This window comes from Osmia bicornis, chromosome 12, assembly GCF_907164935.1.
Source record: "Osmia bicornis bicornis chromosome 12, iOsmBic2.1, whole genome shotgun sequence".
Classification (NCBI taxonomy): domain Eukaryota; kingdom Metazoa; phylum Arthropoda; class Insecta; order Hymenoptera; family Megachilidae; genus Osmia; species Osmia bicornis.
The window spans coordinates 8,156,640-8,173,045 of record NC_060227.1 but is presented as its reverse complement, the minus strand read 5'-3'; the positions used below and the strand labels follow the sequence as shown (position 1 = coordinate 8,173,045).

General features: G+C 44.0%; 1 protein-coding gene across 6 annotated transcripts in view; it reads left to right on the top strand.

The window, feature by feature from the left end:
• The window catches only part of LOC114879123 (NAD(+) hydrolase sarm1), a 62,259-nt gene that overhangs the window by 27,580 nt on the left and 18,273 nt on the right, over positions 1–16,406 (top strand). Inside the window, exons 1-2 of one of the 6 annotated variants that reach the window (XR_003789854.2) lie at positions 11,488–11,708; positions 13,224–13,474. The exons of 2 other annotated variants lie outside the window; for them this stretch is intronic. Coding sequence is in view for 3 of the 4 variants with exons in the window: in XM_029193723.2 (XP_029049556.1) it covers positions 13,370–13,474 (105 nt within the window). In the remaining variant the exon portion in view is untranslated. Of the gene's footprint in view, positions 1–1,463; positions 1,938–11,487; positions 11,709–13,223; positions 13,475–16,406 lie in introns of those variants that run through there. 3 more of the 6 variants (XM_029193723.2, XM_029193724.2, XM_029193727.2) reach the window with 3 other exon arrangements.

The following is a 16,406-nucleotide window of genomic DNA, read 5'->3' as shown; positions in this document are numbered from 1 at the left end:
TAAAATTTCCAGTCGTTGAGTCTGCTCGAACGATTGAACATCGGGTAAACGTTTCTTTTATTTCGTTAATTAAAGGTTCATTGATTATCGAAATTTCGTCTTTCTCTTTGAACGTTATTCCAGTGTAGAAACAGCTGTTCCTTACCACCGTCATTCTACTTGGAAGTCGGGATTTTCCAATTCCATGGCGCCCTTTGGGCGACGTAGGTGAAAGGGTTCGTCGAAAGTCGAGGGGAAACTTTTTTTACAAGTCCCAAACGTGGCTGGCTCCCAGTCTCCCTAATTTGAACCAAGTATTTTAAATCTGACGCTTGGAAAATTCGAGAAAATTGTAGACTCGTGTCGGTGGAAGCAGAATCAACAGCCAGAATCGCTGCTGGCAAGGTTCTAACGATTCTACTTCTACTCGCGTCATTCGCAATTTTACATTAAGTGATTCGTAACGAGATGGAAATATTCATGGTTGAACCTTTTTTCAATCGTTCACTGCAGTCAGTATGGTAGTTTCCATGTAAATTTTTATAATTACAGCTTTCAAACCATAAGCCTGTTTTTTCCTCCTCGTTATCGATCACAGCTTCCGGATCGAATCGTTTCTATATGGAACATCAATCTCGTTTGTTTGTTTAGAATGACGTAACATTACTTTACAGTTGCGTTCAAACAAAATGTAGCACATGCGTACAGAATATTTGCCGCGATTATGCGGTAGCCTAATAGAATTTATGCATCCGGTCAAACAGGATCCGCGAAATGTGCCAAAACCTACGCCGACACCGAACCAGTCTGCAGAATATTAAAAATCAAATATTGAAACTCGGGATTAACGACGGTAGTCACAGTTTTGGGCGAATTAGCACGTCGTCTCAGCGTAGAGGTAAAGTTTTTTCAACAAGGACCGAAAACTTGTTGTAAAACGCTTACGACCGTCGCTAAGTCGATCGAATCGTTCAATTAACACGTTTCTTTCTGTTTTCTTTTTATTATACGTCGGAAGCCTTGAAATTCCATTCGATCGAAAACGTTTACGGTTTCTCGCGTAACGTCGATATGATAGATCTTATACCGTCACGTTAAGTGACATGACCGAGATTATAAAAAGGGGAAGAAGCGCATAATTTGAAATGCCCGGGGCGTAGGGGTCGATCTATGGCGCTGGTTACTGGTCGATCGATCTTGTCTCTCGCGTATATCCAGCCTTCCAGCCCTACCATTTGCCTTTTCGCATCGTTTCGATCCCGACAACATCCAATGATCGACACTCTATCCCTTCTCGCGGTTCGTTTGCACCGTCCTAGTCACAGCCCTCCGAGTTCGAAGGTCACCGCGAGGCTGCCGCTCTAACGAATGCGCCTCCACTTTTCATATCTGCGCGCCGTGCTCCAGCGCCAGTGAGCCGCGCTCCGATTGGCCGAGCGTCCGGCTAGTGGGGGGACTATATATCGAGGCACGGCGCGCGTCTGCGTCAGTGTGGCGCGCACCCTTCCATCGTTGTGTTCTTGCTCCTGTTTTTCAATCGTTTCGTTTCGCAATTCTCTGTATTTCGACGAAATTATTCGTTTCAAATCGAATATTTGTGCATCCAGTGCGATGATATAGTATTCCGCGTGTTTCGCGAATAGAAACTGTGCGGATTGTTCTCGATCGTTTGAAACATGACAGAAAATCACGGTAAACATTGATCGTTGTTCGAGTATGTGAAATAAAGAAACAGTGAATTGTCGAAAGTTGAGTATACGAACATACAGAGACGGTGTGAAATATTATCGATGCTGGCACGAAACGAAGAATTACGCGCCAATTCGAAGCCGAGATAACGAAAGAAATCGATCGAAGAAACACGCTTTGGTGCTGCCATGACAATGGTCGTCAACAAGATCAACATGTCGTCGTACTCCACGCCACGACGTACTTTCTTCTCGGGCCTTCATTCAAAGGTAAACACGTACTTTCGAAAACAACGTTATTATTTTTCCAGATGATTCTGAGCTTCGATGGACGTTCAAGGAATTCTGAATATTCTATTCAATTGAAATTTTTATCGTTGTACAACCTTTGTATTTTCTTTACTCCAAAAATCATTATTTTTTCCTAACACATTTTTCCGCTATTAATTTATACAGAAAATAAAATCGATTTGCAAACTAATCTCCGTGTTGTTTGTAACTCGCCGGAGAAAATAATTCGTTTCCCGGTTATTTTCACGCTCGTTCGAAGCAGTTGTCAGGGAAAACATATTGCACGGTTGTATCACGTACGATCCTGATCGTAGATTCTCCGAAGACAGCCTCGGAGAGCGTGGTCGAGCACTTTTTACGGTAGTTTCCCGATTCAACGATAAGCCTTGGCGTTCCTGATCGTGTGCTCGTCGGATTAACGGTTCTACCGGTTGCGCCTTGTCGTTCGCCGTCATAGGAAATGCTCGTGTCGTGGTTTCCATCGAAATTTATTCACCCTCCGTTTCGCCTTCGTTCTGCCACTCCATTTATTCGGCTAGAAATATGTTTATTTAGTTATTTAAAGCGTAGCGAAAATTGACGAGACGTTCTTGGTATCTGTTTAACTTGGACGACCGTGAACGTGACCGTGTTTCGTTGCTAAAGAGAAGAGAACGACGACAAAGCAGTTTCGCCAACGGTTCGCGCGAATACAATCGTGTCGACGATATTTTTTCCCGATTTTCTGGCCGTTCGCCAAGTTATTTCCACTGGCCGCGTCTGGTAATACTCGGCTGCGATGCGTGAACGAACCCTCGATGGCTTACGTAATTTGAAACCAGTCTACGAATTTGATAAATCAATGTATTCATTTAAAAAAAGAAAAGAATTTGCTTCCGGAAAAAATGTAGGTGTCTTGTCTTTTGTGAAAAAGAAAGAAAGCATTGGTAAGACCAATGAACGCTCCGTAATTCATCTTTATTAATTATCTCCTTGCGAATAATTATCGTACGTGGTAGCGAAACGTCGCGACCTTTGCTTGGCTCTTTTCGACACGAAGTAGAAGCACGTACCGCGGTGCTTGGCACTTTTCGAACATGTATTCCTGCAATCCTCGTACAGCTCGAACGTTGAAACGCGTTGAATTTAGGTCCGTTTATATTTAGAAGCGTTTCTGTCGCCACTCGTTAGCCTCCCGTTTCGCGATTCATTATTTCCCGGTCGCTTTTATCACCACTGTCAAGATTCTTTGCCTGGCCGTTTTCGCTGGCATGCAACTGATCTTGGATAAATGGGAAAAGGAAGTTCCTTTGAATGAATTTATGGTCGTCCCTCCGTATCGAGGCATCGGGTGACTATCATCGATCACAAGCTTCGTACCTTCTGGTCCCCGTTATTGCATTGTTCGATCAAAGTCGAACGTAGCCGCGCTAATGGGAAGGATCGAAAACCGAGGATGGCCCGGTGTTAAATTGAATAACAGGGTAGATCGTGGCACGCGACGATCGCTTTCGTTAAATAGATCCTCGGCGATCGTTAAAGCGACATTAATATCAATATCTCTTTGTTAAAGAGAATGCGCGGCCTCTTTCGACCCGGTCCCTTTCACATTTTACTTCTCAGCCCGCGGACTCCGAAGGAACTTTCGCTTTTGTTCGACGTCCCTTACCGATATAAATACAGAGATAATGTCCGTTGAGAAAAATTCGTCCTCGTTTTCGAAATGGTTTCAGGTGACGATAGTTTGGCGATTCGTTTTATTATATACACGAATCGATGTTAGGGTTAATCGCAAGCACGTCTGGTCGAGTCTGGAGAAGGAACGTGGTGTTCGAGGACGCAGTAAAACCGAGCCCGCGAGACATAAAAGATTCATTTTACCAGAGAGGTGACCCTGTCGACCCAGCATCCGCTCTCTGTGGGCGGCTCACTCTCCTTCTCTCCTCGCGCCATACTTCTTTACCCTCGATTTTAAGTCCCTTTCACTCTTTCGTACAGTGACTGCTGGTCGTTTTTCTTTTTTCATTCCGCCGCCCGGCTACTTTCGAGGTGAGCACGTAAAAAGGGCGAGGGAGGAGCCGCCTCGTTGAGACAATTAAGCGACAGCGTTCCTCGTTAACTGTAAACTGCTACTAAATTGCCGAGAGTTGGGAGAACTCCGTTCTTCTCGTTTAATTTCAACTTTTTGGTTAATCAAACTTTCTTCAAATTAATCCGAACGAGCACGTGGTTGTTTTTAAAAGCTCCTCGTTGAGAACACCGTCACTTCCGGTGGTTGCGCGACCGCCCGGAAGCGACGTTGAAACGTTTCGAATAGACTGGAAGGAATTCGTAGAACGTTCGCCGAGTAAGAGGCGACACTTTCACATAAGCCACCGTGAACCGGATGTATTTAATCTGTAACACGTCGGCCCGCGTCGTGACGCTCTCGAGAGAAAGAGACGCGTCGTAATAGTAATTACCGAGGAGAGACGAGAAACATAGTAGCTTGCGGATGAATGAACGAGCCAGAATGAAAGAATTATTTACGCGGCTGGTGATCCCATTAATCGGTAGCCCGACCTCGTGGAAACCGACCCCGATCGCTTTGAATTTCCTCTGTCACGTTAAACGAACGAGATTACGCGATAACGAAACAAACGACGTCATTTGTTTACTTGGAATTAAAGGATACCAGTATGGAAAGTGAAGTTCAAGTCTATGGATACCATGGACGCACGGTTCTTAAATTCTTAGCTATTCGAAAATTCATCGTTTTCTACACATTCGAACGAGTTAAAGTTCCAAGTCAAACTGAAACGTAACAATCCTTGTTTTGTCATCCGAAACGAGCATAGTCGCGATACGAGACATGGTGCTTGCTCCCTGCTGTTGCAGTTCGCGCGACCGGTTTCCTCTTCAGCGTCGGGTGTCGCGTTATACGCTCCGTCGAGTCGTATTTCTGTTGCCAGAGAAATGTCACGCAGCCCGTGTCTCGTCGGTCTGGCTCGTTTGCCCTGAAGAAAGCAACGCGTAAGCAGAAGCGAAGAAAATGTCACGCCGTTGACGCGCATCAGCGATCCTCCTCCGCGTTGCTCCTCAACGGTACAGCGATCACGCGCGGTAAGATTACACGCCCGCGAAACAATGACATCCTCGAAGTATAATGGTGTTCCATCGTGCACGTGTGCCACTCAAGATGGCTGCACATTTTGCCTTGTCGCAAGATGATAGCGTGATACATTTCGTACATCGATCATTAGTAGATTTTATTCAGCATTGTTTAATGTTCAGAAGAATATCATCCTAGTTAGTGGCAATTAACGAAAAGACAATTAACGATGACGTCCTTGGCAAATAGAGGAATCATTTATCACCGTGCTTACATCTCGCTAGACACTGGTATCCGCTCGTTAAACGGTTAATTAATATCTCACCGAACCCGTCTACCTAATTATCCATCAATTTTTTCCTTCCATCGACCTCCATCGGAACCTCGACCTTTACGCGTCGTCGCGTCGCCTTTTTCTGCAATACAATGCTGTTTTCATATGTTTGCTATATATATTTCTCGAAACAATGGATATATGTGTAACGTTTCATCGTCGAGTGACTTGCTTGAATATTCATAAGACCGATAAATTGCTTTTTTTCAGTTAAAATTTTTATGCCTAGATTCGTTTTACCTTGTTCCTCTTTAGAATTCCTCGGATAGCGAGCAATTGGATACGTTATAACCAGTTGGAATGTACACTGATAGTTAATTGGCGTTAATTAAGAGCTGTTGGATTCATTTACCTTGATACTTAAGGAATACCTGCAGACCCAGCGGAAAATTAGATGTTAATCATTCAATATTTCTCTATGCGCATACGCAGAGTTGCTAGGTTGCTTGCTGGAAAAGCTGAAAAACTTCGCGAAATTGCAAATATTGTTATTTTTTCTTTTATAATAAAAAATTTGCATGGAAGGAAAGGAACAGACGAATCCCAGCAAGGGGCAAGAAACAACAGCGGAACGCGTTTTATTAATACATAAAATGAATGAACGTTTTTACGAGGTGGAACAATTGGACACGGGAACAAGTTGCGTTTCGTAACGGTTTACGAGCCGTTCAATTAGCGATTTCCTCCATAAATTCTCGTTGCAGAAAGCTGTTTGCTCGCTCGAAAAGGCGCCGCTTGCTGCAACGAGTAAAAAACGTCGAGTCCTTTTCTGTCGCTCGACTCGAGACTCTATTTCTGAACGCAATCACCTTGTTGTCTGTTATCGAGCTTCTTGCATCACACTTTGCGTCCTTCTCCCTCGTTTTTATCGGGTCGTTTATGAGAAGGCGTGGAAAACAATCAATTCGAGCCGAATTAGAAAATTAAGCAAAGGGTCGCAAGTTTCTTAAAATCGTTCTTCCTCCCATAAAGGTGCGCTCGCACCGAGAAATGATGCAACCAAGCATGACCGCGGTCATTTACATCGCAACTTTTGCAGATCTCGTCTCTTCGTTCCGTGTTCATCGAGCCTTTTTCTCGCCTCCGTTCCGCGAATTTGCGTCGGTTGGCTTCTACACTTGCAGCTTGATAATCCACTCGAGTGGCGCCGTCGCTGATTAACGACGCCCACGCGTGCACCCTTTGCTTTTCTTTCCTCTCTGTCTGCTCGCTCCTTTTTCACGCCTCGGACAGTGACTGGTCGCTTGGAAAACTTGAAACTCTTTTCAAATTTCTCCTCGAAACACCTAGTTTCTACGCAGTTAAATTCATTATCCCCTCCGGTTCCCTCGCTCCGAATAAAGATGGAAATCGGCAAGACTCGGAGCGATGGGTCGTAAATAAATTCGAATTCCGGTTCTCGATTAAACGAGACGCGTAAGTCAGTCGAGGAAAAAGAACGATCGCGATGGAAAGACGCCGATGTAATCTAGTTTCGCGACGCTCCTTTTCTGACCCTAACATCGAGCTCGCGTGACACGTTCACAAAGGACCAAGGTGGGCGTAAGAACACCAGCCACTTGGGATTTAATCCTTTACCTTACGATTATCTCGCTGACCGTTCGCGCTAGAGACGGCTTATATCCCCTTGCAATATCTCAGCAGAACGTCGTGCATCGTTGTAAAACAATTCCCTAAATTACAATTTGAATTAATGGTAAAACTTCGCCGTATCGCAAATACAAATATTTGAATACGATAAGGAACTCGATAATCCCTTTCATATTTTAATTTCGACCCTTCTGATCCCTAACCGCAGCTATCTCTTTGTGTTTCAGGTGAGTCTCTACCTCTCGTTTTCCGCCCATTTGTCCAGGGAATATTACCATCTGAATCGCTTAGCTAGGGAAACGAACAGGTAGACGCATTCCAGTGATTCTTCCTCGAGAAACATTGTCGCGCGTTGCTTTGAGAGGCACTGGCTCGCCTAGTGCCAGGTTGTCTGGTCGTTGTAACGGTGCACCGATCGTTAGCCCTGTCGTGTTGCAGCTACAATCGTTGCAAGAGGAACATTCGACTTTCACGAGGCTCGCGATCCTCTCGATGACTCATGTATCGCGAATCGAGCGCGAAACTCGATCGAGAGCTGCGTTTTTCGTTGCTTCTTTTCGCTCCACTGGAATAGACGTCGCGCGAAAAGAAATAGCAAGGAATAGACAAATTTTTCAAGCAGAGTGACAAATTAATCGTGAAAATTACGCTAAATCACACTTACAATTAGTCGAATAAAAAAAAAGAAAGGGCAGTTACGTGCAGCGAGAAACGTAACTCGTCATGTTCGCCAGACCGTGATCCCGAAATCGGTCTTTCGAATGGCCGACGGTTGCTCGCCGTGTAATGTCTACTGACCCAGAGGTGAGAAAAAGGAAAGGGGGGAATGGAATTCCTTCGTGACTCATTCGCCAAAGAGCCAAGGTATGGGAACTCGTGTCCCGTCCCCGTGCTCTTCGCATTTCCATGCACGAACCGATCCACCGAGAGCGTGACTCAACTGAACCTCTTCTTGTTTTCTTCTGGATCGTTGATTTTTTTTTCGAGTCGACAGTCTCGAGCAAAGCTTTCGATCATTTTTATACCGATGATCTAGCTGTCTTAGTCTGAAAAGAAAATTGCACTGGAAAATGGAGTATTAAATCTACACCTGAAATTTTAGAAATTATCAAGGAATCTTTGAATCTTTTTTTTTTAATTCTAAGAAATTTGAGATTTAATGACCGTGAAGTGTCTGCGATGAGTAAGGAATTCGCGAAAGGTCATTGCACCGGTTGGTAGGAAGAAAAATCGTTAAAAACGGTGGAATGCCGAATGACCGTGGCATTATGCGTTCTAGATAACACGCACAATGCGATACAGAAGCACGTGGCTTGGTATCGTAACGTACGACCTTGAACTTCCTCCACGAATGATTCATGACTCGTCCATTCATCCGGTACGACGCGGGGCGGCGCGATGGTTCGTTCATGCGCGGCGCGCGCATCGCCGCGCTTACGCGGGAAAATCTGGCGGGAATTCGAACGACCCGCGGTAATCTTGTTAAATAAACCCGGCGTAAAACGAAGAAAACGTTACGAAATATATTATAAATAGTCCTTACATAATGTCCCTCTAGAAAGGAAAATCTGTCAGACAAATCAATGCAGAATCCAAGAAAATGAATTACTGGATAGCTTAATCAATCCATATCTTTTTGACGAAACAAAATTGTAAATCGAATTAAAAACAAGTATTGATAATAGAACGAGAAGCGGTCGTTCGATTACGCGTCGATGACTAATAGCGTCAACCTTTCCCTCTCCTCTGCGCGATAAAACGAGCATCGTACCTCCGCTTCGTGACTTCCATGGACGAATCCGATTACGCGGCAGCGCGTAATGAATTTTCGAAACTGAGATAAGCGTGTGGCTGACGGTGAAGGTGAATCACCGATCTTCCCTCGGGCTTTCTCTTCCTGCTTCCCTCGAATCTCGCGATGGCACGCGCGTTTTCTGATTCATTCGGTAGAATCACCTACCTGCCGGTCCACTTCTTAAGTCATCAGACTTTATTTCTTTTTATTACATTCTTTCTCTCGTTTGTTTGTTCTTTTACTTTTCATTTATAACAGGCGATGATTACAATCACTCGATTAATGGTTACTTGACAGTACCAGAAAATTAGCCGGAATGTAAATAAACAAGTTGCTTCAACGACTATTTTAAGATATTACGTCACTGTTTGATATTTGACAATTAACGGAAGAAGTTTGCGAGAAGACGAACGTTCCCTTTCCACGTAGGATGCCATAAATAGCGTAACGATAAAAGTTTGTTGCTCGTTTCCGTGCACGTTCCGCGGCTGTTATCGCGTACTGGAGAAACCCGTGTGTCTTAAGTGGCTCGATAAATGGCGTGAATCATACTCGACAGTCTCTAGTGGTATCGTGAGAAAGAATTCGATGGAACACGGTAGCGGGCCTCTCGTTTCGCCAATACTGTTCGCGCCATAGATGGAAACGCATTTGTCTCGATTTACCGTGTAAGTACCGGAGCATGGACACTCCGATCTCCGTTAATCCTCGAGGGATTAACGATCGACGGTTTATCGTTATCGTTCTCGTTCGGAGAATGTTGAAAATATGATGTGGATGCGATCTATCAAACGTACGCGACGAAAGGGTCAAGCATGGAAATAAATAAGAACGTGGTCGCACGTTGAGTTCGTTAAGTTTAAGTATAGTTGCAGAGGCTGCACGATTGAAGTGCATCTCGATTTAGAAACAGAGGGCAACGTGCACCTAGCTACATGTGTTACATCCATTTTCGAGCTCGCTCACGCGTTTGGTTAATTTAATCTCTCGAAAGACCCTCGACTCGCTCGATCAATCATTCCTACTGGCACCATTTTTCATTTGAAATTTCAATCGATCATCTTATTCCAATTTTTTTGGAACGTTAACACCTAACTTCCCAGAAAGCTGCACTTCAAATTTAATGCTTCACAGACTTGGATCAATAGGAGTTTTTGATGACAGTGCTTATCGATCGGTAATTGATTTCTCAATTAAATCCAATAATATTCAATTTAATGCGAGCCGTGATATTTATATCGGATGCTTCGATATTGAACGATCAACTTGCTCGATGGAAAATCTTGTTCCAACAGCGCTTTCGATAAGAGGGAACAAAGATTCCCCGTGAATATAGAATACTCGATAAGTAAGGAAAAAAAAGTGTATCCTCTTATAGAGCGTTCGAAGCTATGCCTGGCATCCTAATAAAGTAAGGCTGGGATCTTTGGAACGGCTTGCAAGGTTCGATGTACCGGTCGCTATGCGAAACATTCGACCCAATCGAACCCGAGCATATTCTAATCTTAAGTCTTTTAATCTCCCTTCCCTCTCGTCTCTTATTTACCGATGCTTTGAGCTTTGACCTTCTGTCTGATCGATCGAGATATCAATTTTCGTCGATGAAATTAACGCTTCTCTAATTAGATCGTGATTAATCTTCGTTCATTATCATTTTCATGAATTATGAAAGAAATTCGAAGAATTCTATCCTTGTAACGTTAACAGAGGAAGTGCAGCACTCGTTCGCTAATATTTATCTACAATTAGTCATGGGAGATCAGTGCTATAAACGATAGAGTCATCGTTTCAATTTATTTGAATGTCTTCTTCTGCGTAAGTTAAGCAAAGAACCGTTCTCAATTACCATGAAGCCGTTAATTCTAAGAATGATTCAGAATTCAAAACACTGTACAACAGTTGTTCTCCAATTCTTCGTATGCAAAATACGTTCTTGTAAAGCGTAACGACAGCGCGAAGGGTTTCGCGAAAGCCAATTTAACCGTGACGGAAAAGGGGAATTGGAGCTTTAGTAAATAAATCCGAGCTTCGTGGTAAGGATGTCGATCAGGTTTTATGCGGTGAATATCCTGCATCCCTTGTACATACATATCTACTATCTACGCTCGTGACTCGCTCGATTCACGCTCATAGTACGCTCCGGGATTACGTCACCTCTCGATGAATGAACCGACGAGTACCACACGCAAATTTAACCGCTGAATGACCGACACGCTAACGAACGGCTCTTTAACTCTTCTGCTGGACGAGTATACGCGTGATCGAAAGACGAATCGTTTATCAATCGAAGTATCTTATTCAAATTCGAGGTTCCAAACTATCGTGAGTCAGCAAAGAGCCGTGGATGGTTCGTTCATTAACAACTTCCTTCCTCCGAAATCTGTCGATCGAGTATTCAGGGCGCGAGTCGATCGGCAAGCTTCTCGGAACGAGCATCCTCCAGGTAGACCTTCCGGAACACCTCGGTTTCCTCCTCCCTCCTCGATTCCTCGATGAATCATCGTTCGGTTCCTCGGAAGTGATCGTTAAACTAGTCACTCGATTAGGCGCCCCTCCACCTGTATCGTTCTCTTTCGTCGCTTATAGAAAGCAGCTGATTCCCTCTATCTCCACCCCCTCTCACTCGGACGGCACGGTGTTTCTTAGTCTCGCGAACACGGCTTTCGATGCACGAACCGGTGCGCTGATAACGCTCTCCTCGTCAAACGAGCTGATAAACCACGCGCGGGTATTTGTAGCAGCGGGGATCGAGCGTGGCTGCCAGTCTCTCGTCGTGTCTCGCGGAGATCGAAGTCAGTCGTTGTTCGAGTGGCATCGAAGCTGTGTCGAGCGGATAACAAAACGGATCTCCGATGATCCGTGATTAATTGTGAACTAGATCATCGGTGTCGGGAGGATCAAGATAGTAATGGACGATCGATGTAACATTTTTAATAAGCGTTGAGTTGACGCATGTTGAAAGTGAGTTACAGTGTCGTTATCAGAGGTTTCACTTTGTCGTGGAATCTTTCTTTCGCTGTCATCGAGCCCGTCCTCTTGCGTAATTCAGTTTATTGTTGTGTACAGTGTCACGCATAGATGCGCTTTCATAGGGAAAATGGCGATATAGAAAGAGGCTTCCATGAATGTTTATTTATTAAAATTAGGATTTTCAGAAGTTTCTTTTCGATGCAAGCCAACTGTGTATTATAGCGAGTGATATTGCTGTTTTCTCTAATTAGAACAGGTAACAGTGGAGTAACTTTTTTTGCTCCAGGTTAAAATAAAAATGAATTTAGGAGAAGCTGCTGGCAATATCATTTATTTTATTTGAAATTGCTCCTAACAACATCTTTCCTTGCTGGACACTGTACCCCGTGCTACCTGTAACCGATTAAATCGATACAGCTTGTGAAATGGCGAATAGAATACGTTCTTCACCCTTGAGCTTAACTTCGAAACATTTAGCTTCGGAATTGCTTATAGAAAAAGTGATTCTTTCGAAAGAGTCGGTGAACACGTGAACAGTGCACGAGCCAGCTTTTTCGATCGTGATCGTTGCGCAACAAACGCACGCTCGAAACGAACCGGCTGGCTAACACTTCCGCGTGGTCATGTCCGCATAGAAATGCAGTCAGCGACGAAGAGGCGTCTCGATGCCGGCTAGAACACAAAAGCCACGTGCATTCCTCGAGACCTCGATGATGATGGTGATGGTGGTGGTGTTGGTGATACGTGACTTCCCCGACCGGAAGCGGACGTTTCGATTTCCTTCGCGAGCCGTAGCCTCGCCCGATGCGCGCAACAGGCCGCCAAAATTGGCTGCCAGTATCGAAAATAACAACTGGCCGTGTTATCGTACTCCCCTCTCTTTCTCGTACCACGAATATTATCGACTGATAACGCTGTGCTGCCAAAGATAAAGCTTTTTAAGTGTCTTTGGTTGCTGCGTTGCACGTAGCTCGTTTCGAATGAATTCTTCCCATTTCTTCTTGCAAAATCTTCTTTTCTCCGACGAGCATTTCATTCTCTTCAATTGTTTTTCGAAAGATAAATACTAGAGATACTTCTGATGATTTTCATTGCTGTTTTTCAACTCTGACTTCTGAAAAACTCCATTAAAGATCTATGAGAATTTTCACGATATTATTTCTCTCATATTTTCGAAACTCTTCAAACATTTTCGCGGACATTCCTTCGCAGAAGGTGGAAAAGAAACGACGAAACGTTTATGCGACTCAACAGAATTCCTTTGCAAGGAAAACACGCTCGGTTTGAACAGCTGTTACGTGGAGGGTTGTTGTGTTACCGAAGACCGTAGATAACGATTCCTCGCAATCTGTCGAATAGTTCGAAGCTGTTTGCGTTGGTCCTCTCGCGAAATCCTTATCGTACGTTAATTTTCTATTCGTCGAGGTGATTTCGAGCGCGTTGACAGCGAAAGATCGTTCCATTCACCAAATTGATCATGAGTTTTTAATTAAACAAAAATTACAGTGTGTACCAAGCATCGAGTCTCGAGCAATTCTTGAATCCAACGTCGCAAGCTACCCGGTGTACAAACTGAAAATAGTGTTGTCAATCGGTCGTCGATCGAATTCCAGTTATTTCGCGGCGAGTGGTGAATAGAAAAAGATTTATGAATGAGCGTCGACCGAGGTCTGAACATGCTGCACAAGCATGGAGGCAGCAAATCGAAGAGCAGCATGCTATACAGGAGCAGAGATAGAGATGCTTTCCTTAAATCCGTAAGTAATCCATTTCAAAACAAATTGCTGCGTGCAGTCAACTGAGTGCTATCTTCCAAGAGTCGTCGAGGAAGCATCTCTGTCGCGAAAGCAGGAGGTTGTCTCGTTATCGTGATCGTAAAAGATACATTTGCGCGTTCACGTAATTACGCATATTTTCGCGATGACAAGGAACGAACGTGACATCATACTCTATTTGAGTAGGTGTCAGGAGAATTCAAAATTTTGCAAATTAATCTCGGCTTCTCGGTCGCGTGACTCATTTGTTCGTCTTGGTTTTAAGGAAATGCGAGCGAGCTTTAATTGGTCGCGTTCGTTCGTTGCTGCAACGACAATCATTTCTTCAACTCTCGTCAATTTAACTTTAGATTAATATCCCCGTGTATGTTTAATAAGTTTCGATCATGATTAACCTAGACCCTGCTGTTCAAGGGATAAACGATGAAATGATCTACACTCAAAGTCTAACAAACCCCGAAACAAACCTTCGCAAACATTCGCAAAGGTGCAACTGCATTTTGAGACAAACGTTTGTGTTGAATATTTATTTCCTGAATAAATACGACAGAACAAAACGAAATGCTGTTCTTAGCTTGAAGGATTACAGAGGACTGACTGAAACTCGGAAACTCAGAGGGTGCAATAAAAAAGTGTCCTCCTCAGGTAATGCTGAACTTTACAGAGAGGGGACTGCACCAGCGAACGCAAATTTTCCGACCATTGGAAATATTCTCAACAGTTTGTTTCGTAAACAACCGAAATCTGCATAATTTGATGAAATTGACGATTCGCTGATGCTGGAGTGAGAACCGCTGCGAAACAGCAGTGGCAGACCGTAACACTACAGTCTAATCAGAACGTCACTGTCGCGTATGCGTCATCGTTTGGGTCAGAAGCAAGAGATTCGCGGTTGTTACATCTATCGGACAATCAAAGGCTGCGTCACGATCCGTTACAAACGTCAGTGACATCATCGCGCTAAAAGTGCAGCCGCGCGTCTACGCGGGCACGCGACGCTGATCCGCGAGCTATCGCGTCTCCCCTCGCTGTCTGCGAATCAATGTTAACAGGATGTACGTGTGCTCACGCACACAATTACGTTGAATTGCGCGTGCACCGGACAGAGTAGCAGTGCTTTTCTAACTTGGTCGTAGTGACTAATCGTTGTTTACTGTTGCAAAGAGACCTGCGATTGCGAGCGGAATAGCGAAAGGCCGGACGACAGGTGACCGCGTCGAACATGAATGAATTAGGTCATCCGGTGATCTTGAATCGATCGCGACAAGGTTCTTAGTCTAAAACAACGGAGGCCCCTGTTTCTTGCATCTATTATTCAAAATTCGACCCAACGCGTCGAAAACAGGATGTTTTCCAGCCAGCAGCATTAATCGGTGAAACTGAAGATAATAGATCCACCAAGTAACGCGACAGGTTGAAGTGTTATTTCGGCTCCGTTTTCTCTTCTGTCCCCTCGTCGAAGTGGCAGAAGTTGGTCGAAGCACCTTTCGCGCCACTTGAGCGTACGCATTCCGCTTCTCTATTCCGACACGGTGACGCAAATCGTGTTCGAGCGGTTTGAAACGGGTTAACAGACCTCTTCTTGGTAGCGATTCGTCTCGTGCCGTTTCTTTGGCTACCGTCTCGGTTCTTCTTGGAACCGTTGCTCCTCTTCTTCCTCGGCTTTCTCGGACCTCCTCTTGCTTGGAAATTATCGAATAAAATACTGGACTGGCTGCGTACTTACGCAACTCGTACGATCGAGTGGAACAAATGGATAATTTAAGAGACTGGATGATCGAAGGTACGCTCGAATCTATTCGATACCCTTCGAATGGTACAAATTCTGGATGATAAATTCGTGTTTCAAGAAACGATGCTCTTTAATATTTACATTCTGAAATTTTTCAGCTATATCAGCTATTTTAGATTCAAGGTTGCTTCGATTTTTCATCTCTTCGAAGCCGATCGAAAACGAATCAACGATCTTTACGATGCACAGTCGATCGATCGAGATCGTTAGCTGAACGACCTTGCAGCCAGTAATTCGTACGGCTAATTAATTTAGCCAGCCTTCGATTATCCCCCTCGCTACGATCGAGCCGGTTGCCAAACAATCGACATCGATTCGCAACGCACCGCTTAATGAGACTTAATCGCCGCATTCCTCTTACATAAGTCGAGAACGCATCGAATCTGTTGGCCGAACGCCATAAACTCGATATAATAAGACTTTCGAAAAGAAAAAAGAAGAAATAACACTGTACGGACGTCAAAACACAGCTGTAACATCGTTGCTTTATAGTCTAACGATCAAGCGAAGCATTGAACGGTCGATTATTTCTCATTTTCCAATTAATCAAACGGGAAGAGTATCGGTGTAATTAGGAATTGAATAGACTGGATAACTTTCAGTATAAATTCTTTATTCGAATAGAAAGTTTTACAAACCGGTCTTCCATCAAGCTTCTGTGTTCCTTGAACTGAAATCGATTAATTCACGGCACTTCCAGCTGGCAATCTGTTGGTGTAACAGAAGAATTACGAAAGTCACAAGGTCCTTTTATAAGCGGGGAAAAAGTAACGAAAGAGTATGCCTTCCATCAGAAAAGGCAATCGCGTTGTCGGTCGGTATGACCGAGAGTAACCAGTTGATTTGTTAATTGCCTTTGTGTTTACTAATAAACGTTCGTCGATGGTTCTGTCATTACATCACAGTCGGATATTTTTGCGTCCTCTTATCGTTTCAATATCTGCTGCGATAAGCGTTATCAGTTATCGAACAAGATTAGGTACAACAGGGATTACCCAGTCTTCTTCGAAGCGAATAAACCTTGCGGTATTATTATTATTATTTATGTTTCAAATCGATAGCTTCTATGAAAGGAGAAATGAAAAATGAAATTAAGCTCATTCACCTCGACGTTGTTGTTTT